Source organism: Chaetodon auriga, chromosome 3 (assembly GCF_051107435.1).
Source record: "Chaetodon auriga isolate fChaAug3 chromosome 3, fChaAug3.hap1, whole genome shotgun sequence".
In the NCBI taxonomy this organism is placed as follows: Eukaryota; Metazoa; Chordata; class Actinopteri; order Chaetodontiformes; family Chaetodontidae; genus Chaetodon; species Chaetodon auriga.
In genome coordinates this window covers 13045204-13070444 of record NC_135076.1, presented here as the reverse complement: position 1 = coordinate 13070444, position 25241 = coordinate 13045204, and the positions used below count along the sequence as shown (strand labels likewise).

The following is a 25241-nucleotide window of genomic DNA, read 5'->3' as shown; positions in this document are numbered from 1 at the left end:
GTGCTCTCTATATAAAACAACATACTACATTTAAACACATCCTGACTGAGCGAATAAATAATCCCAGCACATCCGTTACATCAGCTTTAATGTGACACAAAGTAAGCAGAATATCCTGTAGGTTTGAAAGTGTCCCGTGGAGACGCTGTGTTACCTGGTCAAGGTCGTTCCGTAGGGCAATCTTGCTGGTGACCAGTTCATGGGCCAAGTCGTCATTCTCCTGTTCCAGCCGCATACTGGCCTCCTGAAGACGACGGTTCTCCCTCTGCACAATCACACACACATAAACACACACACAGAGGTGACAATGTATTAGTGACTGTAAGGTAAATCCAAACTTGTAAAAGTAATCATATGTTAGATGGACTTTTGATAAGATGATAATGTCAATGTAATTCTGGAATTAAGTAAACATCTTAGCACCACACAACTTTTTGGGGACATTATATAGACTTACATTTATTTCCTTGACACTTACCCTAACCATAACCACTACTTGCCTAACCCTAACTTTAAGTCTTAACTCTAAAATCCAATGATTTACATTATTATTTACAGGTTTTTTTTGTCCCCAAGGAAGGAGAGTCCCACAATGTGACTGTGAAAAAAGATTTATGTCTTACTCACATGCTGACACAGGCACACACAGACACACACGCCATCTAAAATTCCCCATTGTAGACCCTTAGTGGAAACTCATTATCAGTGGTCTGCCTGTAAACAGTCTCACATGACGGCCTCAGTGGGACAAAGCAGCTGTCACAGTTACAAGCCGTCACCTGACTCTGATATCCTGTCACTTTTCCAATGATGACCTCTTTTACCCCTGATTAACTAATTAACCACACACAAACACGCACACAAAGACACACACACACATAGACACACAGGCACACACACACACGCACACACACATATGCGTGTGCACAAATAGTATAAATAAACTGCATAGCTGCATAGTGCGTAAAAACAAAAAAGCAAATCACAAAGTAGAAATACACATGCACCTGAACATCTATACACACACACACACACACACACACACACACACACACACACACACACACACACAGTCACATGCTTAAGAGACAGTTTGTGTGCTGCTCTTCAGATTAAGTTAATCACTTCCTGTACGCAGAGAAGTGATGGGTTTAATGTGGACAAACAGAGGACAAACCGACAGAACATGGTCTCAGTGTACTTAGTGCTGCAGTCATCCATAGGTCATTTTTTAGACTGAAGAAAGTCTTTATACTAAATCACACATGGTCTACCTCTTTATGTCTTATGTCAAGAGGTCTGTCAATCCTAAAAAATATAAAAACTCACACATAAACATTTCAGATTAGTTAAAGCCATAAGCACAAGAAAGTGTAGAAAATGTGTTGCTGGAGCAGAGGCAGCTTACCGTGCTGCAGTCCACAGTCACAGCGTCTTCATATGGAGCCTCCAGCAGCACACACTGATCTTAAACACATGATCCTGATAGGAGTTTCCCTTCCCTGTGTGTCACTCACCAGCCTCACTCTCTCTCCCTCTCCTTTCTTTCTTCCATGCTTTTATTCCAGATTAATGTTAAACATGGAGGGCAGCCAAGAGCAACGACGACTGGCCAAAAAAGTCACACAAACGCCCCAAACAATACAAGACAATGAGTACATACCCAAACCTGGAGTGTAAACCTTCTAAAGATGTTGAATTGTTGTATTTCAGGAAACACAAAGTAACTGAAGTCCAAAAAGTCTTTCCTTCAAGAAAGGTATGAACCATTTTATCATGTATTCATTAACAAACAGCAACACTCCTGTTTCGTCTCCTTTTTGTCCTCTGACTCAGTGAGAAAGGGTTTCCATTGGTTACAGAGGAGGTGGCTCTGATCCAGCACCTTATCTACAATAAAAGTCCTTCCTTCCCTTCAGAACAAGCAGCTTATAAAGCAACACCGTGTGCTCCACCGTACCACTCCTGCCTTGAGGACAAAAACAACATGTAATTTGTGGTGTTTTGTTCTTGAGATGAAAGTTTTACTTGAATGTTTAATACAACCATTTCTTTTATTCTTGTCTCATTTTTATTCAGTTTATCTCATGATAACAGTCTGACTGACTAGGAAACTGTTGGTTTTTGAGAATTTTCACAGTCTAAGAAACTCTGTTTTGGTCTTAGCTTGACCACCAATCACTTTTCAGTTTATTCAATAGAGGCCAAAGGAATTCCATTTCCCATACCTACATCTGGAAGTTGGCATAAAACAGTGCAATGCCCCTTTAAGACATCCCTGTTCGCCTCAGACCAACTGCTTGGCCTCCAGTTTTCTTGAGAATTGCTCATCCAGACAACTTCACACTCGACACTGTGCTTCCTTGGGTCCTGAGCAATACACCTGCCATGACATAGTCATGTCCACTAGTAATGCGAGTAAGTATGTGTCAAAAATTCATAACTATGCCTTTAAGTTTTTGTTTTTTTTTTTAAAAATCAGCAGACAATAAAAACAGGTGCTGAACAGCTCTAATTATGTCAATTTCAACTCTACCCTCCCAATTTCAAAGACAAATTTGAGGGGAAAAAAAAAAAAATGTAACTGTGTCCTGAGCTGAATTTGGAAAAGCAAGAATGACAGTTTTAATTCAAGAGGAAAGGAAAGAAATGCTGACACAACAGTTGTTGACAGTTTGGGTTTGTCTGAATCTCTAAATATCTGCCTCATCGCTCCGGTTTTTACCATCTGAAGGTGAATCACTTTCAGCAGTAAGAAACCTCTGACAACACCCTGCAGCTTCACCCAAAAATAAATGTTACAGATGTTTGGGTGGAAAATGATAAAAGTCTGTGCTGTGTGAAAAGTCACATTTCAAACAAGAACAGTGTCACAAATACTAGCAAAGGTACAGTTTGATGAAGCAGTGTTGTATTGAAAGGAGATTTCTAATCTTAGAAACATGGCTAATTTTAGCAAACACCAAGATGAAGAGCCGCGCTTTCAACACAAACTCTAAGATATATCAGCTTCTCCTCCAGGTTGAGTGAATGAAACAACATACCACCAGCAGCAAGCCTAAGAAAAGTGAGATATCTTGTGTCTTAAAGAATGTGTGTGTGTGTGTGTGTGTGTGTGTCTGTGTGTGTGTGTGTGTGTGTGTGTGTGTGTGTGTGTGTGTGTGTACGTCCTACCTGGTATCGGTCGATGGGGTCCTCTTGTTGCAGCTGGCTCTCTCTCAAAGTTTGATATTCCTTCTCAAACTTCTTCAGCTTTTTGGTTGGAACCTAAAAACACCAGACAGGCTGTTGACACATGACACATGACAGTTGCCTGATAAAATCCCAGCCCAGCCCATCACAGTGAGTGAGGGGAGACTCTGTGCATCACGAAAGCCATGATATTGTTCAGTAGTTGTCACTGAGACGTCTCCTCTTTGGCTCCAAAGCTCTCAGTGGGATTCAAACTAGCAACCATCTAACAACCTGCTTCTCTCAGCATAAATGTTACTTTCCTTTCTTCTCCCTGAGACACAAATACCACTTTCCCCCGAGAGGTCAGAGGTCAGTCACAGCTACGAGTGAGGATAAAGTGTCACGTTCAAGGACAGTTGGACAGGTTTTAAAGAACATATTCAATTGGTTCAGTCAAAAATATTTCAAGATGCTGTGTGATTTTACTCAACGTGGACTTTGCTTGATGTCTCAGCTTTAAGATCACCACCATGAAAACAAACTAAAAGGTTACACCACGCAGCCAACACATAAACAGACAAGTCAAAACTAGCTGAGCTCACTCTGAAAACTGCATCTGAAATGTTGTGGTCCTGTGGTTCACGCTGCAGTTTCTATTGCACCATCTGTTCTATATACATTTATGGCCAGCATGTGTCTCTGTATGTTGTTGTCTAAATGTGCCATTTTCACAGTAGAAATCAAGTTAAAATACCACGAAACAACAAAAGAGGCACAGCACATTTAATTGCAAATCAGCCGCTCAGAGCCACTCTACAAATTCTTCTCAGACAACAGAAACTTTCAGTTGACACTACGAGCTACATGACCAGCAGTCACTCATTTCCTGCTGATAGGAAAGACAACGGAAACTGAGCTGACGTACAGACGAAGCTGTCTGAACTCGGTCATTTGCTAATGAAAGCCAACAAGAGAACTGTGCCTCACTGTGTTGCATCCAGTACAGTTTCATTAAGTAAACAATATGCAGCCCCGCCCGTTAAGTACAAAACGAGAGCATCTGTAAATCTAATGGAAACAGAAAGGGAAGCCCCACCACTGAACACAGGACTGGAAGCTGCCACAAGTCTTTTAATATACTGCATATACATATAATACAGTATAAAAGTTATTTATCCATTGATGCTGTTAAAGGTTTGTTTCCATCAGCAATATTTGTAGTAATATTTCAAGGTGGAGTAAAACAAGCTGACTATATTTTCAATGATGCTGAGTGCAGAAAAACAAATATGGTTATGTAAACATTTATTCATGTGGTCAAAAATACTGATTGAAATGGCATTTCTCGAACAACATTGGCAGAATCTGTTTCTTCTGGCTGGATAGAGAAAGGCCACAGAGAGTTGAACTGTGCTCACTGAAGCTAATCTGCTGTTGAGATCTTTTTAATCTCAGAAATCAAGCAACACAAACACAAAATCAAAACCTGTGACTTCCTTGTGCATTTTTCTGCATCTTGGAAACACAGTTCACATGAACATACCACATAAAAGTGTCTGCCAGAAGACAGGAAATTCAGTTTGTAAGCAAACAATGTTTCTGTGTGGTGAAACTGTCACTGAAATTCACTTTCAAAGACGCACTGAGAGCTTAAAGGTCATCCAACTCTGCCTAGACAGAAAATATTACAAAGACCTCCAATCTAAGTCGTGAACAACACCCCAAACATCAGCTGAGTGGCTTTAAACAACAGCAGGGAAATATGAAACAACACTGACTGACTGATACTGTATTGCATCTGTGTGTGTGTGTGTGTGTGTGTGTGTGTGTGTGTGTGTGTTTGTGTGCTGCAGGTGGGTGGTAATGTTATCCCCCCTGTGTGGAAACAGTGTTGCCATAGCGCAGAGCGTTACGACTGGGGATTCCAGGTCAGTCTCAGTCACATGGCCCCTCCTCTGAGACGGCCATGTGTGTGTTTGTGCGTGTGTGTCCTTTACTGTCCTGCGTTTAAATCAAGTCAAGCACCTGATTCACTCTCACCTGGGTGCAGTTGTTGTGTGCTGCTGTGTGTTATGTGTGTATGAAGGGATAGAGAGAGAATTAAAGGGAGAGCGTCTCACTTCTTGTGCGGCCCAAAAATGTTACAGAACAGAACAGTGAGTACGCAAGCTTTAATGAGGCGGGCACAGGTTGGATCAATCAGAGGAACACACTGTACAGTTATCCAAGAGGGAATGACTGAGATGATTATTTGAAGCTTTACTTTAGCATGTAGTCATGTTGTCTGCTGTAGCTCAAATGTGACAAATTGATTTTTCTCCAAAATCAATAAATGTCCTTCCTTTGTGCTTTGAATTAAACTCGTCTGCTTCCTCACAGTCTGCTGCAGTCTGCTGTTTACAGCTCTGACACAATGACAATGTATGAAACTTATTCACAATTACCACTGTTATCAACAATGTCCTTCCTTCATGAATAAAACCAGATGAGGGAAACTGAACTGGCTGTGCTCCTCACTGACCTGCGGGTTAACCCTTGACCTCTACGACCCAGGAACCGCTGAGGTGAATGAACGTCACACTGTAATCTACCTAACACACAATTCCCCTGCAGGGCTCAGGCTCATTCTGGTGTTATCTGTGTGGGAAGAGCGGCTTGGTCTCTGCAGGCTGGTTAATAATCATTTTATTGTAACAAAACAATGCAGGCAAATTGAACGCGGTGTTCCCCTGCAAGCACCGACGAATCCTGGATGCAAACAATCTAATCTACGAATCCAGCACTTTACATGCTTTACCTACAGCCATCTGTAAACAAAAGGTTTTCCTCCATCTTGGTGGCCAATTTGATAAATGTGGGACATTCTAGATTTTTGCTTTGCAGCAACATCATATCAATATGTATGTTAGAAATATGTTTTAGGTGAAACGGTCATGTTTTTAGCATTTGCCTTAAAAACCTTGTTCTTGTCTGGTTGTAAAAAAAAAAAAGGCCTGAAAAATAAATTTAGCCCATCATGGTACACTTTGTCTCTGCTCTGAAAAGGCAGTGATGGAAGGTCTTTGTCGCCTGATACATCAGTCCAACCTTAAATCTACGCAGCTCATGTTTCACACAGCTCACGTGATCAACGCAGCCCTTCCACAATGATTTGGTTAAGTGAATGTGGTTTCTGTTGTTAACTTCTCTGGCACGAAATTACAAAACAATATTTAAAAGGACAGACTTCACTCTTGTATGTACGTGCTGAAACAGTGTTAGATTATTGTCCAAAACGTGAACGCACAAGACACAGAGAAACAGAGGGAGAGAATGACGAGTGCGTTTCCTCAGATTTTGAACGCCTCCATATTTGACACTTTGAGAGTTGAACGCACCCACTAGTCCCTCAAACCCACCGCTCCTTTGTGCTTTCACTTCCTCTCACATACTCATTTAATGCCTTTCATGATTCTCCCACAGCGGCTAAAGACACTGGTGGTGTCATATCTTCCAGGCTTCCAGTATGTGACGCAATGGTTTGATACTGATTTCTGCAGGTTAACAAACCCAAACTGCCAGTAAGTATGATTTTCTTCTCCCTGATGTTAAAGTTTCCACTCATACACATAAAGTGAAGTTTTAAGAAAACCATTCAGTTGCTTGTATTCGGTGGAAATTACACTGCAAATCATTTCACAGTATTTTCTTTGTAAAGACAAAGTAATGCCACCATGACTCAGCGTCTCTACCAATCATTATTTTTTTAACTGCCACCATATTAGAATAATGTTCATCACCCTGAGTGTAAAATGACTGTATTTCTGTTAAAAAAAAAAAAAGAAACAAACAAATTCATTAAACTGAACAAATGTGATGACTAAGTCCTCACAACACTGAGCCCTGACTGGCTGAGAAGAGCAGGGTCAGCTGGAGAACAGCAGCTGGTAGAGATTCAGTGTTTTGCTCAAGGACACTTCAGCATGTTGAGGCGTTGAACCTGGTTCTCCTGGATTTACAGCACTCCAATGATACAAAATGAAGAATTTCGATCAGAAAGAAGAAGCTCCTCCTCAGTGTTGTACGTAACGGGACTATACAGGAACGACTTAGTGTTTCTGTTACACAGCCAACAACCTTAATCTTATATTTTACATGTACAGCTATTCAAGGTGTGGCACTGGCCACCCCTGACATCTGATTGGCAAAGAAATGGTACATTAATGTTATTCTGATGTGTGTGTGCATGTGTACACGTATTTCATGCCACCCCTGCAGAACACAGTGCCTTACTTGGCCACCCCAGTAAAAAAAGAAGTCTGGACAGGCCGCTGCAGTCAGTGAAACTTGCGCATTGTTCTCTTTGAGTTACACATTAAACCAGATATCACCGACAGACAAGCTGAAGTTGAGTGACTGATTATGCAACCTGCTGCTCTCGAACACCCCTAAAACACACAAACACTACAGCATGACTGTGTAATGAAATACAAGGCATACCTGGGCTGTGCTTACCTGTTGGAGGAAAGACCTTTATTCAAACATACAGACTGACTACAGCCACAGTCACACGGATCACCAACTCCTTGACCTCCATAACAACTGAATCACAGTGCTTCCATTTCTCTAAAAGTGCTGCTTCTTTACAATCTGCTGATGTTTTTCAGGTTAAGCTGTATTAAAAACCATCTGATGAAATAAATATAGAAATATGTTGGGCAAAATGACAGAAATACAAATACAAAACCATGACGTACAGCCAGTAAGACTGTAACATAAGTTACAATTCACTCAGGTCACCAACATAACAAACTATCAACAGTATTACAGGAAACTTTCAAAACACAATGTCTAGGAAATATTCAGGACATTTTAAACTTCATTTAGTGATATTCCTAAAATTCCAGGGCCAGAGTGAAGTCTGCTCTGCTGAATTACGAGTGAGCGTGTTCGGGGCTCAGCATCTTGCTCAAGGCCGCTTCAGACAGCAGCACTGATAGACACAAACACATACACGCTTGCAAGTTTCACAGCTCAAACCAGCTGATGCATCCTCCAACTCGCTTCCCAGAACTTTAAGCGTAAATATTAGAGGCCAGTTTGAGGACAGAGAGGCCACTCTGATTCAGGCTAGGCAATTTAAGACACTTGGTGCCGCAGGAAATGGTACCAGGCCCCCATTTAGATTCCTGGCCTGAATCCCTGCAGCAGAAAATGGAATTGGTCCCAAACCTCCAACTCACTGTAGTATTGTACCAGGTATTATCCAGCCAGAAAGAGATTTTGTATGTCGTGTGTGTGTGTGTGTGTGTGTGTGTGTGTGTGTGTGTGTGTGTGTGTGTGTGTGTGTGTGTGTGTGTGTGTGCTTGGAGAAAGGTGACCTGCTCTTACATAAGGTGGCGGTGCAACAGTTTGAATATTAAAATTAGGACAAAACCAACTCATCTTAGGAAAAACTAGGCCATGGAATTCAATTACCCACGTGAGGAAACACACACCAACATCCACACACACAAGGTCTCCATTGATTCCAGATTTATCAGAAACAAACTGACAGCCGCAAACGAGCTCTGAGTCTGGGCTGACTGACAAAGCTCTGTAACCTCAAACATCACACACACTTTCAGTAGTAACACAACACACACCCACACATTCCTACATGAGTCTACAATGGCCACCTCATGGAAACGAACATGAGGTTTCTGTGAAATCGCCATCTTCCAAGTATCTACGCCGCACAAAGATAAAGAAAGAAGAGAGAAAAACAACTGACAACCAACAACATCACATGAAGAGGAGCAGGTGAATTCCTCTTTCCATTTCTCTTACCTAAAAACTGCAAGAGTGCAGGGCCAGTCGGAACAGTTGGGAACGTCACCCATCAGTTAAACAGGAATACACTCAATGCACCCAGAGAGGGAAAAAGGGATAAAAGTAGAAGCAAACGACAGAGACGAATAAACCAAGTGAATGGAGAACAGACCTACCACCGGTCTGGGAGTTCTGAGAGGTCTGGAGTGGGCAACCAAGCGAGCCAATGTGTCCTCCTCCCCCGGTCGGTCGACTACATGAGCGTCGTACGCCACCATGATGGACACCTCCTGCATCATCTTGACTCCTCTTGCCCCCAACAGCAAGGAGGAGGAGAGGATGAAGAAGAAGAATGAGGAGGAAGAGGAGGAGGAGGAAAAGTAGTGGAGAGGGAAAAGGAGAGGAGTGCCGCTGACAGGTTTTGTTTCTGTCTGAGAGAGGAGGAGGAGACTGGCTGCTTTCAAGAGTCCCTCAGGAGCTGGACCCCGCCCACTGAGGGGAGGAGGGGCGAGGGGATGAGCGAGTACAACACACCTGTTTGTTTCTCTCTCTCTCCCTCTCTGTAATGCTAGAAGTGTGTGACAAAGCAGGATGAGTTTGCTTTTTCTTCCTATCCACTGAGTGAGTACTTCCCTCTCCCTGTCTCTTATCGTCTCTCTCACTCGTGCCTCTCTCTCCCTCCCTCAGTCTCTCTCTCTTTAGGTTGCCGTCTCCCCTGCCGCTGGTGCAAATTCAGTTACAGGCTTGTTTACACATCTACACTGCGTGTGTGTATGTGAGTTTGTGTGACCGTGTTTGAAGTTAAGAGAGATAGGAAGGAAGTTGCCAGATCAACCACAGTGACTTGCCGTTCATAGTTATACATCGTTCCACCAGTAAAACCCAGGAAGTGAAGTGAAAGCAACTTCAAGGCTGTCCTGGACGATGTCTAAATACTGTAACAACCTCCCACAGGGACCCCGCAGCTAAGAACTACCTGACAACGTAGCTACTGCGATAGCAACAGGCTCCTCCTGTTTCCTCCTGACAGGAGAAATGCATCAGCAACCCCTCGTCATCTATGAGTTCACTTTGTCGTCTCTCTCTTACGATGTGTTTTCCTGCCGCTGTGTTTTTCTCGTCATATTTGTCTCTATCACAGAGGCACATCGCACAATTCTTTCTCTCCAAATAGAGACAAGTGTACAGTCATGTTCCCTACTGTGACCCAGTAAAGTATCTTATCTTTTGCTCTTAATCAGATTTACTGCGTCTTCTGTTTGCAATTATGCATTAGTTGCAGTTTGTCATCCACGTTAGCAATGAGTCATGAATTTCAAATTTTTGAATAGTCACGAGATTATGAAAAAAAAAACAACAACGAATAATTCATGTGACTATCACCTTTCCTATGAAAAATATTTTCTTTGTTTTTAATCTGTGTGGGTGTGATGCAGCTCATCTGGTGTTGTGGGAAGCAGATGTCTTGTGCGTGTAGCGACCGTAAAGTACATGCTACTGGGACTGAGTCATAAGTCAGTGTGAAAGTGTCCAGATAAGTTCAGACTGAGGCCTAATGGTCTAGCAGGCCATGTGTTCGCTGCTGCAGGGGAACTAAAGTTCCTGTTTACGAACGACACCACAATATCTGGCTACCGTCCTTCATCAGACTGCTCTGCTCTCACTATGAAAAATTAGTGTAAAGAAGCCAGTGTGCTCCCAGTTATGGTAAGGGAAAGCTACCTGCAACTACTACTAAAAAACTATGCAGAATGAATGGCTCCTAGTGAATATCGAATACTATGTTTGCTAGAAATGCCCATCCCTAATCTGCACATGCATTTAGGGACACTTTAGGGATACATTTACTAAGGCTCACACAACATTTGAGTACCAGTTTTTCCATGAAAAACCTTTCACCACTAATGAGCATTAAAAAAGAAAGGCAGCGGCAGCAAAGGGAAAACTCAAAACAACCCGTGTCCTAATCTCAATGACAGCAAAGAGTGAGCATTTTACAAACACATCTTGTGACCTCCAATGAATTATGTATGTTAAACACATAAATAATATAAGTAACATATAAATAAAACAAGACTTCATAAATATATTTAAAAATAATAAATAATTGATGAGTGAAAATGCTTTTGATTGCTTGAAAGATAAGGAAGCGGGTACTGTCTCCTGGAAATCTGACCCTGTGACTTGCAGCTTGATTCTGGACGCTTATTATTTATTTTGTTCATTGTTGAATCTGTTACTGATTTCCTTTAAGTGTGACGTCTTTGAATTCTTCCAACAAGTGCAAATTAGTCCTACTTAATGTAGTCAAGAAGTGGGACAGATGAATTAAGATGTCTATCTGGAGTCTATTAGTAAGATCTAGCCATGGTCAAAGTCTTCTATTTGATCCATCTCGTGTTATAATGGGATAATGAAAGATGGCCGAGTTGTACGTTCAGAGATAAAATCAGTTACTGTCGCCTCCTGTTGCCTCTCTTTACATGTCCCTCTGGACCTTTTTGTTATGTATTTCTCTCTCGCTCCCTCTAATACGAATATCTCACATTATACTGTAAAGTCCTCTCTCAATCTGGCTGTAAGTCTTTTTGAAGGTGTCTTTGCAGCCTCTGAGTCTTCATCCATCCATGTAGGTCTTTCTGTGGGACTCCATATCTTTCCTTCTTTGTAAATTATTCTGCCCGTCAGTCTCTCGACACGCATCCTTCTCTCCTCTTTCTCCCCAGTCTCTTAAAGTTAAGCTTTTCTGTTGGAAGGATTTGGTAAAAACCGGATTAATCAGTCAAACCCTGAGCAGCAAATGAATATACGACATTTCTCTCCGGGAAAGTCATCACTCCAGCTGCGGTCCGGCGGATGTTTAAGAAGGCTGAGAAATTCAAATTCTTCCCATAATCCCCAGAAAGGCTAAGCCACCCCACTGCCCGTTGTGTTCATCAAGCCAAGGTGCCAGTGAATTCTTTCGATGTTTTAAGCTGCTTATGGAGTTCAGCTGATCCGATTTAGACGTCGACAGAGAAAAATATGTAAAAGGGGGGGTGAACAGAGCGCAAAGTGGCTTGGACAGGCTGGTTCTCCCGTTTTCTGTGATGGTGGTTGAACACAGCAGATCTTCCAACACTCTTCCAAGGAAAATATTGTATCTACTGGCTCCCTTAAACTAAAAGTCAATGATAATAGTGTTATTTGTTATAGTCCCTTTCCACACTGGTTCCTCTCTTTCCTTCCACCTGCTCTCAGCTGACTGGACAGTAGATCTTCAACAGATGTAGCTGCGCTATCGGCTTTGCCAGTCTGTCCCCAACACATTCATGAAGTGCGAGTCTGCCCATAGATATGCTTCACTTCACTTTTGATAGCTCAAGACATCATGGCCTGGAAAGTCAGTCCGGAAACAGAGGTCCCTGATTTGGCAACAGTGCGAGTAGTAACATGCTGTCGGTGTGTTGAGTGTGCCATGGAGAAGCCTTTAGTGATGTGATGTAGGGGTGAAACTTACTCAAATACCGGATCAGCTGATTGTCATTATTCAACAACAATTCTGATCATTGTTCAGCTTTGAAGGCCTTTATCAACAGAATCTTTATTTTATGTTACTGAAAATCTGATAACTTTGGACTGTGGGCTGCTAGTTATTGTTGGACTATTATTACTTTGAGTTCTGGGTGATTGTGACAGGATATTCTCATTATTTTCTGACATTGTATAGCAAACGCTTGATAAACAAACTGATATGTTAGTGCGACAAGTAATGGTGTGGAAGGACTCGTATGGTGTGGTGTGATATACAGAGGTGTAGTCGTGTCTGGATATGGGATTCGATGCATTGTTATGCAATGTGTCAAGCTGATGTGACATGCTGTGATCTGTTGGTGTAGTCTGGGGTGTCTGGATGGTCAGAGGCAAAACTGGGCAGAAGTGAAGAGCGGAAGGAAAGGAAGACACTTCTCTTAGTCTTTCTCATCACTCTCAAGTTCTTTTTTTATCTCTCTCGCTCTGACTGACTTGCTCCATATACTTTTATCCACAGGGAATGTTCTATTTTAAAAGTTAAAAGACTGACTGGTTTAAAAACATGACAGCAGAAAGAAGATGTCTTTGAGAAGTAAAAGACCTCAGACGCAGAAACAACACACGCGTGAACACGCGCGCGCACGCACGCACGCACACACACACACACACACACACACACACACACACACACACAGTTTTAATGTGTAAACCTTGGCTATTAGGATGTGTTCAGTATTTGCATTTTTCAAGGGTCAATAGATGATTTTTCATATAGACGTTTTTATGAACTGAGCAGGAAGTGATACATATTCAAGAGAATCAGAGTTCAGCACTCTGAGTTTATTTATGTGTATTCATGAGTGACCAGGCAAAGAGAAAACTCTGCAGAGTAAACTTGTGCAAAGCTAGTCTGAAAAAGTGCAAAAAATAAATCCACCAACACAAGAGGAAGCTGAGGAACAGCAGGAGAGTGAAAATCAGTGAGGGATGATCAAGAGATGAGAGAGAGAGACACAAAGTGTTCCTGTCTGTCCTGAGGCTAAGTCATCCAATCAGACAGGCAGTTTTATCTCACTTCACCCGCTTGAGCACAGCATCCCTTCATTCAGTATGTGTGTTTTGATGACACTTCATTTAGTCAGTTACTTCTGGTGTGTGTGTGTGTGTGTGTGTGTGTGTGTGTGTGTGTGTGTGTGTGTCCATAATCCTGTGAATGTGTTTGCCCATACAAACAGGTGACAGATAAAAGGAAAAACCTGAATAAATGAGTGGTGAAACATAATAAATGGAGATGCGGAGAGGGCAGGAGGGCTCACTGAATAGTTTGATGACTATGGAAATGATGATGATGGTGAATCCTAAGCTATGGACTTCAGTCACCACATTATACTTCAGTGGAACAGCTATGGGAGAATAGCTCCACCACAATCAATCATCCCTCCAGTAGAGCTCTGGAAACATTTAGACTCTATGCAAAGGAGCATCAAAGCTGTTCTGGTGCTTAATGAATTTGTGTGTTTATGCTTGGTTAGTGAATTTCAGTTAGTCAGCATGTACATTATACGTTGGTGTGTGTGTCCTTTTGTACAACGAAAGGCCTGACATGACAGATTGTATGTGCTGCAGAATTGTGCATGAGTGCCAAAATGCTACCAAACCACGAGAGATAACAGTGAGTCACAGTGCAGCATATCCTGTATGTAGTAAAACACAAACACACTACGCATGGAGGGATCGTAAGCAATAACAGCCACGTGCCCTGCCAACATGCCCTTGAGCACAGCATGGCATCACGACCTGCTTACTCTTTGAAGGTTTCTCTTGATAAAAAAGTCGGAAAATGTGCCTAAAATGTGAATATTAACTGTGTCGGTACAGAGAGACATGGACAGAGAGTGAGCAGGGGAGAGAAAGAGAGAAGGGTGGAGAGAGTGTGATTATCTCTTTCATCTGTCTCTGTCAACTCTTTCCTTCCTCTATCACAACACTGCTGACACAGACACACACAGACACACAGACACAGACACACACACACACAGACACACACACACACACACACACACACACACACACACACAAAAACAATATCATATACACTGTGTACTGCTTTTGGTCTCTGGTGACCTCAGCAAATTCCCTAAATGCCAGCAGCCTCATTAAGGTCAATAGGAGGATGATAACGCGTGTGTGTGTGTGTGTGTGTGTGTGTGTGTGTGTGTGTGTGTGTGTGTGTGTGTGTGTGCGCGCGCGCACGCGCACACCACGTGAACTGGTAAGCTTTGAAGAAAACTATGACTACCATCCATGGAAGCCATCTTTTATCAGCTATTGTCAGATTACAGTCAAGACCAATAAACGACTGAACAGCAATGAATTATATGGCACACTGCAAAGGGTACAGACAACTAAACTATATGTTAGGCAGTGTGTACGTGTGTCCAACAGCAACCTACTGAGTGCTCACTGGTGCTCACTATAAAATGTAAATGTTCTTCCCATTTTATGTTTGCCTCCATTTTTAACCTAATGTCTACTCTAAGTTACACAATATCGGCTCAGCAGTCAGTGTAATAAACCATTACACCTAGGATCCAGTGCACTGTGGACAAATCTGTGGTAGAGCGTACCCCATACTGCAACCAGAAGGTCACCCATTCAAACTCAACAACAGCTAAAAGTGTACTTGACATGCTTGAGGACCTCTGATCCCTCTGGTTAAAGGTATTTGTGTCTCAGTGGGAGATGCCAAGACAGGAATTCCTTATTGTGTTGCTGGGATTCATACAATAATCTCATAGTCACTCAAGGAATGATGATGTGTGTGCATTTTTACACACTGGTACAACAGTTTTTTTACAGTCCAAATGGTTTTGATTTTACAGTTAAACTCTGAATTAAGATGCACAGAGTAAGTAATAAAGGGAATATATAGCAAATGCACGTGTCTGTATGCAGAAGTCCTCACCTTGATGTTGCAGGCCTGCTCCATAAGCCTGCGGGCGTTCTCTGCAGCTCTGTAGCGTTTAGGGAGCTGAACTCTGAAGAACTTGAGAGCCCCTTCAAAGTCCGCCTGCAAGAGGTCCTCTTTAGACGTCTGGAGTGAGACAGTGAGGAGGTGGGAGGAGAGGAGAGGTGGTGGCGGAGACAGGTAGACAAGAGACAGTCATCAAGAGTCAGACATATGGAGCACAGAGTAACTGCCAGTCTCAGGTTTGAGCGGTTTTGAATTTCCAATATGTTTTTATTTTATGTAAGGTTTGACTTTTAGATTTCATTTTCCTACAGTTAGCTTTCAGAGTAAGTTTGCTACCTTTAGTTTCAGATTTTCAGAAAGGTTTAGTTTTTATATATTTACTCTTACAGTAATTTTGTTTCATTTTCCGACAGTTTTTTCCACTGCTTACTTTCATTTTAGTTTCAGTTTCAGTCTACGATAATAACCCTGCAATGCTCATACTGAGTGTCAGATTTTTGCTACACGTCATGTTTCTCACTCTTCAACAAGTTTTTCCCTTTTCATCATTTTGAGTCTAGAGCAGGGTCTTCAGCTGTTTGAGCTGTCAGAGAGTATATGGTCAGCAGCAGACTGGACTGAGCAACTGCACTACTGTTCTTGAATAATCGCATCAACCGCTGCCTCTCGTAAGAACAGCAAAGTCACTTTCCATTATCCACAAATGGACGTTGAAAGCTAAGAGATCACCTCACATCTCAAATTGTATGCAGTCACATCCCATCCTCACTTTTACTTCCTCTCATCTTGGGAGCACTCTCCCTTCTGCCATTTAGCTTTCGATTCCTTTTCACGTGCCTGTCTTACATGACCCTTAAAGGGTTTCAGGTATCATTTGTTGTTTGAAGCATCTTAAGATTATTCTAATTTTAACCTCAAAGTAAATCACAGAGATTCCAAAAATGTAAAACAAAAAATGATAGTCCACCAAGAACTGTCGCTATATACGTTACTGCATGATTGTGGGAGCATACAGGTTAGAGGAGAGGGCATGAGTGGAAAGTCGTTTCAAAGCACTCCTCTCCATTGAAAACAAGTGCCACGCCACACACACAAAAGCCCTAACTGGTGCAGTGGAGCTGCTCAGTCACTCAACTTGTAATGGGCAAGACGTGGAGCATGGCGACTTTGGAAAAAAAAAAAAAGTGGAGTCCAGACAATAAATGAACACACACACACACACACACACACACACACACACACACACACACACACACACACACACACACCAATAACACCATCTTGTGGTGTAAGGAGGCACTGTTATGAGAATCTATCCAGAGACATACAAGATGTACACGCACATGACTGACGGACTCAAAGTCAAAGTTTTGGCTATTTAAAATCTAATCTTAAATGAAACTCTGGGATCAACTATTAGGAAGCATAACCTCTAGGGCAGGATGAATAGGAGACAGTGGGGACAAAGATCCCTATTCAGTTGACATTTGCATTACAAGAGCTCCTTGTATGAGTTTTTCATATAAATCTCTTCATGTAAGATTCAGGGCTTACAGCATGCTAACATGCTAAGCATCTCTTGTATATAAAATACTCGGCAATTAGCTGGCACATCTATCCAATGTAACAGAAAAGTCCACAGCAAAATGTGCAAGCCTTAATGTTAAAGGATGTCGAGCGTTAGAGGTTGATCTTCAACCATGAAATGCAAAGAATATTGCTTCAGGCCAGTGTCAGAAGTGGAGAGGTGGAAGCTTTTTGAGACATGCGTGCTTGTTTTTACCTCATCACTACTTCTTTGCATTATCAACACCACTAATAATCATGCCGTCATAACTCTAAAGTTTCTTTCATCCAGCGTCTGTCTCCCTGTCCCCCCTCTCTCACCGCCAGCAGCTTGGGGACGAAGAGCCGGTGTCCCATCCCAAGGAGACCCATCACCCTGCAGAATGAGTCCGCTGAGGCTTGACTGCTGTGGGCTGTCTTCTCTGCCGTTCCCTCTCCGTCCTCCACCGCCCTGCGCACTGCTGGAAGGGGCAGATGCGGGGTCAAGGCAGGTAAAGGGGGAGGAGGGGGCGGAGGGGAGGATGGAGGAGATGGTGGCGGGGTGGGGCAGGGTGAGGGAGAGGGGCGGTCCCGCTCAGGGGCCAGGGTGGCAGATGACTCCAGTGTGTCGTCCAAACGTCCCAGTGGGTTTCTTGGAGTTAGAGGACGAGTGGACGAGGAGCAGGTTGGTAAGCGTCAACTTAGGGGAGCCGAGATTCACCTTGAGGTCACTGATGAGCCAAACTGGCTGTGTCCTGGTGAAGGAGGTGACTGACCTTCTGGGAAGAGAAGCTGACAACACCACATCGGGCGGTGTCACAATGGAGCAGGGCAGAGATGCTCAAAGAAACAGGCAGCCACTCAACAGAGACGGCCTACAGCCAACGTTGAGACTGGTCCAGTTCATCTAGGCACCACAGAATATGGACAAGTGGACAAGACGTCAGTGGAGGCCACTCAGCTTGTACCACTGTCAGAGCCCAGCAATGAACAGAAGGTGCGACAAAATAACAGTCAGAAAATGATGTGATGGTGCTGCTTTCGGCATAATGCTGAGTCTTCCAGCTACCTGCCAGACTGACTTTGAAATCCAGTCACACTACCCACTCTCATCTTCCTGTGCCAAACTCCCCCAGCCAATTCCAATCCAGTACGCCGTTGCCGAGCAACAAAGCTGCTCAACACGTGGGCCACAGCTCCGGCAAACAGCAGCGATGGATAAGTACTCCACCTTTTTTTTATTTTTCCTTCATTGTTAGACTTCAGAGACGGAGAGAAAGAAAATCCAATTCAGTCGGCACAACTGAGTGGCCTTAGCGCTCGAGGCTTGGTGCGTGTGAGACAACACAAAGCAGTCGATACGTTTTGTACCCTTTTTTCCAGCACCTGGTGTGAAGCGCACAGGATTTTAGTTTTCTTTGAAATGCAAAATTGCCTGAAATAACAGTATGAATCCTTTCATCTGAAGAGCTCCAGTCTAAGCCTGAGCAGGCGGTCCTGACGACACGGCAGAAGCAGTCGAGCTGTGGTCTGTTAGAAAGGGAGTATGCTGCTTTTCTGCCTTCAGGAGATGATGATGATGCATTTGCGTTGGTTTATGGCTGACTGGATGCTAAACTCGTCGAGTCAGATTTAAGACAGTGATGCATGAAAGACAAGACGAGTTTCGAAAGAGGTAGTAAGACAGAAAAAAAGTGAACCACAATAGCTTCTATGTATCTTTGCTCTTCCTCTTCACTGACATAAGCCTCTGAGCTGAAGTCTGATCCAAACCACGCAGAGCAGAGTCCAGTCCAGTCAACAGTTTCAGCATGGACTCCAGTGTCTGTCCCTCCGGCAGACTTCCATTAGCAGCAGCAGCCAGGCATCCGGTCTGTAGTGGTCAGTGGATCCTTTAGATGGGAAGCCAGCTCCTTCCGATGGAAAGTCACTTCTGCCTCCCCACAACAAGGCTAAATGGATGAGTCTGCCTGAGTGTGTTTGTTGTTGTGCTATCAGGAGTGATAGTCCTGGCCAGCAACTGGGGTGAGGCAAAGCAAAGAAGCCACACACTGTTTCCCGTCCACCGCCTCTTTCTTTTGCACTCTCTCTGTCTTCCTCGCTTTCTCTCCCCCTCTTTTGCTCTGTTTGTGATGCTAAAAGCTAACGGCTAGCAGGGGCGGCTCCATTGCAGAGGTCTGGGTGGTGGACAGAGGTAGCATGTTGGAGAAATACATAGCCAACCAACACAGAAGGGGAGAAGGCGGAGGTAGAGGAGTAGGAGGTAAAGAAGAGAGAGAACGAGGAACTGAGGAAGAGAAGAAGCTCCAAGCAGGCTACCATGGGAGGTAAAGATGAAGAGGAAAAAAACTGGAAAAAAACAAAAACACTGAGCTTTCCTCCTCCAGGTCCAGATTGCTAACGCTCTAGCTTATGCTCCTGTTGTGATGTGGATGGCGGCTGCTTAGCAGGAGAGGGAGGGAGGTGAACACAGATGGAGGGAGGGGTGGTGAGAACAGCGAGGAGAGCAGGATGGATGGAGGAGGGAGGAGGGAGCCTCGGGGGAGAATGCCGTCATGCCTGGCCAATGAGAGGCAGACAGTGGAAGCCCCTTCCACCCTCCTCACATCCTCATTTGTTCTCTGTTCCCGACCATCACATGCACCACATCTTTCTCTCTCTGACACACAGAATACATTACTGCCAAGATATAGAGCGGGAGGGCTTTTTAAAACCAACCATGTATGATTCATTTAGAGAGGAAAGCTTGAGTGTAGCTGCATTATTGTGAAAAGCCAAAAACACTGATATCAATACTACATCAACACATCATATTTATCAGCATTATTAATATCCTGAGCCAAACTGCATATTTGGATTGGCTTCACTAGCTCTCATGTAGGACTTGTTTTAGACAATATTGGTCTGTTTAAATATGCTGTGCAGCTGTTTTATGTAGGAAAAATAAATATTGTATCAGACCACATTATTGGCAGGCATTCATTATTAAAGGACTGGGTTTGGGGGCAAAACAAACCTGATTGGGGAATCCCTTATAATATTTTAATTTGGATATTCTTCTGTTTTCCTGATGATCTAGTCTCCTATTTTTCAACAACATCTGTAAATGGGCACTGTGCAAAAGAGTTGAGGGCCTGACAAATACGAAAAATAAATTAGCATAATAAATCATTAATTGACTTGACATGTTGAGGCTTATGAGACACTCGGGGACCAAAAAAACACATTGGCTGATAGTGACTGATAATGTTTCTTTTAATGACTAATAAAAGTAAAATAAGGTCATCTGGTTTACTTGAGGGTTATGAGCAGCCCTGATGTTTTTAAGGTATAGCAGAAAAAGGTGGGGGAGAAAAACGAGCACTACCATAATTCACTTAAGAGCACGATTTCTATTATAGTTGAAAAAAAAAACCTTCTCTACGTATCGTATTAAAGGGAGCTCAGAATTACACTTCAGTGTGAAATTACCTGATTTATACAAATCAGAGAACAAAGTTTGTCGGTATGTCTAGATTCTTTCTGTAAAAACCTTAATCTGTAAACCTGGTGTCAGCCAGAAAATCTTGTTTTCACCCCTTAAAATGTGCAGAACTACAAAGACACTCATCCATACATGCAAATTAATGAAATAAAATATAGAGCAAAACATGCTGCTTCATGATTTGTTTTGTTCCAGTACCAGGACATGGACCATAGGACGAGACAAACAATCCTGTTCTTCATCCCTGAGTGTTCTTGAAGGTTCAGCACGACTTCGATAAAACCTGTCCAGTGCAATTAATGCCCACATTGACCAACCAGACAGTGAAATGCAATATGATGCGGCCATTGGCAAAACTCATTGATCCATCCCACCACAAACAGATCTGAAAACACAACAACTAGTAATTCTACTCTGCTCTGCTCTGACAGCGACAACTTGCAGTTTGGTTTGAAAATACTTTAAAGAAATCAAAATTAAAATACAGACATCAATTGCATTTTTCAACATTTATTTGTTTTAATATGTTTAATTTATTTCTTTTTTTAATCCCAACACTTACTTGCTTTTTGAATTTTTAAAATCATTACTGAGTTTAAGTAAAATAGCAATATTTGTTGTTTTTATCTTGTTTTTGTTCCATGTCTATTAATTGTTTAGTATGTGAGCCTGCATGTTTTTATTAAGCCACATCCTAATTTTTATTTTTTTCTCATTCTCAATGATCCAATTTTATCAACCTCTGAGGGAAACTGCGTGGACCCTGTATGCACCCATAACTGTAAAATGATGCTAAAAATGAGAGGAAAAACACATTCAACATAATAGCAATGTTATAAATTCAAAGGTATCTGAAGGGATCTTACTCTATAACATAAATCCCCTCATCAGCACACAGAGACACATGTTACTCTGCTCAGAATCTGGTCGCTGTGATACAGACTGGCAGCTGTTGTGACACATACTGCATAACATTCAACTTGATGTTTAACATGATGAGTTTTCTTAGACATTTGCCAAATTAGCCTGCTACTTCTAGATGCAGTTTCTGTTTTGAGCACTAGGGGGCAAGAAATGCCAACACAGACTCTCTAAGCCCTGAGTATCACATCAGACCTATAACTTAACCCTCCCCTTCACACACAATGCCTTTTCTGCACAATCATGCTCAACGCAACACTTATAAACTGCTCAGAAACTTGAGCCACCATGACTGTGAAATTACTGTTTTTCTGAATTCCAGATGGGTTTATCTTTGGTGTACAAAAAAAAAAAAAAAAACATATCTTGATACAAACAATGTATTTTTTTCTCTTGTTGAAGTGGATCTAAAACTAAACAAACTGTCTGCGTTTATAGGAATGGGATTTTTGATATGAGAAATTATTTGACAGAATTAAAACAGATCATTACAGATGAATGAAGTGAGCGCTAACCTTGAGCAGGGCCAGGGCTACATTGAAGATGATGTTCAGACCCTGGAAGACAGAGAAGTACATGAATAGTGAGCACAGAAACAAGTGGCAAAAGTTTAATGTTCACACACATTAACAGGCTTTTAAGTAACAAATCGTCAGTGTATATCAATGTATGAATTTCTTTGAGACTGAAAGTGATTTTTCAGCAATTCATAGTTGTACTTTGCAGTTTTCTATGTGGGCAGCTTCCCGGGGGATGATACAGCCAACCGTCTCAACACTGAGATGTCTGAAATCCTGCAAGGGTCACTGCCACAAAGAGTGAAGTGAGGTAAAATATCACATGTTGTTGAGTCCAGCTTGCCTCGTCCTCATTCCTGTTTAGGAGAGTTTTAATTTCTTTCCTAGATTTGGATTCAACACTTCTGAAAAAACATTTTCCCACTGGCGTCCATCCTGAGAATCTACAGTGTGTGTGTTTATAGTGATGGGATCTGCTGCAGATGCATTTCTGTATTCCCTGATTTAATATGAAAAGGATAGATTTTCATCTACAAATTGTGTCTTTTGCAACTTTTAACAACAACTTCAAGAAACAAAGACAGCGAAACCTTATTAATAATCTCATTAAAGGTATCTTCATCACTTTTTACAAAACAGCGAGTACAGAGCAAGAAAAGAGAAAGATGAAGACAGAGAGTAAAGTCCACAGAAAAAAACACGAACCTCAAATTAAAAAACAGAAAGGAAGCTAAAAGTTTACTTTGTTTTATTCGTTCCATGTTTCCAAATAATTCACTGATCATTGTGTGGAGCAGACTATTGTTCTGATTCTATTCGCTGACACGTACATTGACGCTGTGACAATGCGCTTCTCCTTCCTCTTTTGTTTGTACAACGCCTCTGATTTTGACACAGAAAGACGGAAAATGGAAAGCTGATGTCAGCTCTGCACGGGAACACCCGTCTCCTTGGTCTCCGTGACAACCAGTTCACATGGCAACACAGAGCTAAAAATATCTGGACAGCTCCAAAAATAACTGGAGGATGGGGGGGGGGGGGGGGGGGGGGGATCTGCCTTCACACACCTATCTTTGCAGGCCTCAAGATGGTGCTACAGTGCTGAGGCAGGATCAAAGGTGTGTGAGAGAGAAAGGAAGATAATCTGAGAGTGTGTGTAGCCGAGCGAGACAGACTCATGCAGGGGAGAGAGAGATAAACACACAGAGAGGGGAGATATGATGACAGACTGGGGAGGTGACGAGGCAACAGTCCAACGGAGGAGTGAAGGCTCAGGAGCACACGATGATGGAAGTGTACTCAATGGAAAGAATAACAGCAAAACTTCATGTAAAGACAGACATGTTTCTAAACTGATGGGCTCCTGGAAACTGCTCTCGATGTGGATGCACATGATTCCGTGGTTTGTTTAATTTAAATGTGCATCAGTATAAATGAACATTTTGGAAAAAGAAACAAAAAAAAGAAAAAAAAGTGCAAAAGTGCGAGTTGCATAGTTAAGCAGATACAGAGGTCGGATCACTTTGCAGCTCGTTACCACAGCAAATGAGAAATTCTTTGTTTAAAATAGCAGTCAACAGCACTGAATGGCTACTGGTGACTAAAGTGGTAATAACTGTCTCACATATAACTTAAAAAAACCCTCAAACACCATAAAGGTGTGAGCCTGGGACTCCCCACCAACCAGTACCACTTCAGTCTCTTGTATTAGAAGAAGAGAATTAAAGTTTCTAGACGCTGAATGAGGAAAAACAAACAAATAAAAAACAGTTGGGTGAGTGTAGCAGAGAGGAAAAGAGTAAAAGAATTATCAAAGTAAACTGCTAAGGAGACTTCATCAAGGACAAACAACAGCTGACTGAGGGAGCGATAAATAAAAGAGATGAGAAAAAAGCTCACACAAAGGGAACGAGGACAGACGGGATAAAAGAAAGAACGGTAAATGAAAAGAAAAGCTTAAAAAATATGAATAGAGAGCAAACATGTACACCTGGTGAAGGCAGCGAGCAATGACAGACAGCTGTATAAAGAGAGAGAAAAAGGAAAAGACAAGCGAAAAACCAAAGAAAATGATAGAGAGACTGGTGCATAACTAAATATGAGATCGAGCCAAAGAACACAGAATGAGAGACAGTGGAAGAAAGAGAACATACAGAAAAAAAAAAAAAACATTAAAGAATTGGCAAGGAAAGAGAGAAATGACAGGGAAAAGATGACAGAGAAAGTAGGCAATAAACAAGTAGGAGAAGATGATGGAGAACGCCAAAAAGAGGAGGGCAGGCAGACAGGGAGGCAGGAGATGAGAATTCTGGCTTAACGAGCAGATTCTCATCATGCGGCTCATTGGGTGAGAAAGACCTGGGAAACTTTTAATTGTTCTGCCCGAGGCCAATAGGAGGACGGAGCGAGGGGGGAGGGGGGAGGGGAGAAAGAGAGCAAGAGAAGGATGGAGGGGAGAAGAAACATGTAAGACTTTGATTTTGGATGTTCTACGAGATGAATTTTTTAAGAACAAGGCAAGATCGAAAAAATACTAAAAACACTATTAATCCTTTCTCTTTTTCTTGGCGCACAGAAACACAACTTCACAAATACATATACTCCGTTAGCGGGAGAGACAAGCAGTCATTTGTAGAGTATCTGCTGAGTCACCTGGAAACTGACTGTTATTTCTCTTGAACTGTCGAGATCTCTCTAATAGAGGTCAAGCTGACGTGCCTCCTCTTCATGTGCTCATGTTGGGTGTGGTGTTCCTCAAAGCTCTGTTCTTGGTCCCCTTTTACTTTGGATTTATATTCTCCAAACACAATATTTATTTTCACAGCTGCATGTTCCACCTCTAGACAACAGCCTGAGTCAGACAGTCCCAGTACGCCCTCACTACACATTTGGCTTCATCAGGTCTGTCTGGCAGCTTCAGCTGCCACCTGATCCGACTCACCAGCAGGTGGTGTTCAGCCGAAAGCTCTGTTTCTCTCTTCGCCTGAGTCCCCAAATCATACGGCCACATATCGGATGAAAGCATTCAAGTAAACAAAAACTCAGGTGTGGATCGTCACTCTTAAGGCGTTTTTTTTATTGAATTTCTAGACCATGTTGTTTTTATTGTAAATTATTATGCAGCACTCTAAAAAAGGTGCTATATGATTGTAGTTTATTATTACTCACATTATTAACTATTGTGTGATGAGCACAACATGAACATGAGCCTGCCTTAGCATGCTATGATTCACGAAAGAAATTCAGCTCTTCTGAGCATTGTTGCATTTCTTTTTTTTATACCTTTTTTTTTTTTTTTCTTTTTAATAAATATAACTTTATA

General features: G+C 42.3%; 1 protein-coding gene across 6 annotated transcripts in view; it reads right to left on the bottom strand.

Moving 5' to 3' along the window:
* The window catches only part of rabgap1l (RAB GTPase activating protein 1-like), a 115514-nt gene that overhangs the window by 7132 nt on the left and 83141 nt on the right, over positions 1 to 25241 (bottom strand). For 4 of the 6 annotated variants that reach the window (XR_013076635.1, XM_076724795.1, XM_076724815.1 and 1 more), the window contains 4 exons: positions 21917 to 21958; positions 15443 to 15571; positions 3175 to 3267; positions 155 to 265 (listed from right to left, as the gene is read on the bottom strand). Coding sequence is in view for 5 of the 6 variants with exons in the window: in XM_076724795.1 (XP_076580910.1) it covers positions 155 to 265; positions 3175 to 3267; positions 15443 to 15571; positions 21917 to 21958 (375 nt within the window). In the remaining variant the exon portion in view is untranslated. Of the gene's footprint in view, positions 1 to 154; positions 266 to 3174; positions 3268 to 9140; positions 10079 to 15442; positions 15572 to 17338; positions 19431 to 21916; positions 21959 to 25241 lie in introns of those variants that run through there. The other 2 variants (XM_076724824.1, XM_076724833.1) reach the window with 2 other exon arrangements.